Genomic DNA, 731 nt, shown 5'->3' with positions numbered 1-731 from the left:
GCGGGGGCCTCCCCCGACTCCACCTTTGGCTTCCACTCGCCTGGCCCAGGCGCGGAGTCCTCAAAGCCCTTGGCAGCGCCGGCCCGGGACTCTGGGGCCCCGGGCCCGTTGGGGAGTGGGCAAGTGCCCGCACTATGGCGCAGGCCCCGCGGGTGGACAGTGAAGGAGTTGTTGCTGGTCTTGTGCAAGAAGTCGCTGCGCCGGGGCCTGGGGCCAAGGCCTGAGCCGCAGCGCTCCGGATCGGACTGGAAGCAGGCGGCGCGCTCGCCCACGCGTGGAACGGCCGGGCCCGGAGAGGGCGGCGGCGTGGGACGGACGCGCTCCGGGCTCCCGCGGCGGCGCGGCGCGGCCGGCGGGTCGAACTTCTGGAGCAGGCGGCTGACGCGGCCGGGCGGCGGCGGTGCCTCGTACACAAGCACCTCCGCGGCGCGGATGCGGGCGGTCCCGCCAGGACCGAGGCCCGGGTTGGGCGCGGGCGCGGGCGCGGGCGGAAAGCCGGGCGCCGACTCGATGATGAGGATGTTGTCGGCTCGGATGGTGCGCACGCCCGGCACGCAGCAGTACAGCTCCAGCAGCTGCTCCGCGGGCCGCGCTCCGGGCCCCGCCACGCCCGCGCCCCCGCCGCGCCGCGCCCCGTGCCGCCGCTCTGACTCGAGCCGCATGAACGGGTTTTCGCGCAGCGGGCCCAGACTCTCGGCCAGCACCAGCGGCTCGGTCGCCGGCCCCGCGGT

At 76.7% G+C, this 731-nt stretch overlaps 1 protein-coding gene across 1 annotated transcript in view; it reads right to left on the bottom strand.

Annotated features, from left to right (window-relative positions):
• The window catches only part of LOC105002871 (taperin-like), a gene marked incomplete at its 5' end in the record, with an annotated part of 6,146 nt that extends 5,418 nt beyond the window's left edge, over positions 1-728 (bottom strand). The window contains one exon of the mRNA XM_010859722.1: positions 1-728. Within this exon, the coding sequence (XP_010858024.1) occupies positions 1-728 (728 nt within the window).
• Positions 729-731: the final 3 nt, after the last annotated feature.

This window comes from Bison bison, unplaced genomic scaffold, assembly GCF_000754665.1.
Source record: "Bison bison bison isolate TAMUID 2011002044 unplaced genomic scaffold, Bison_UMD1.0 scf7180017856821, whole genome shotgun sequence".
Classification (NCBI taxonomy): domain Eukaryota; kingdom Metazoa; phylum Chordata; class Mammalia; order Artiodactyla; family Bovidae; genus Bison; species Bison bison.
This window is presented reverse-complemented; position numbering and strand designations above follow the sequence as displayed.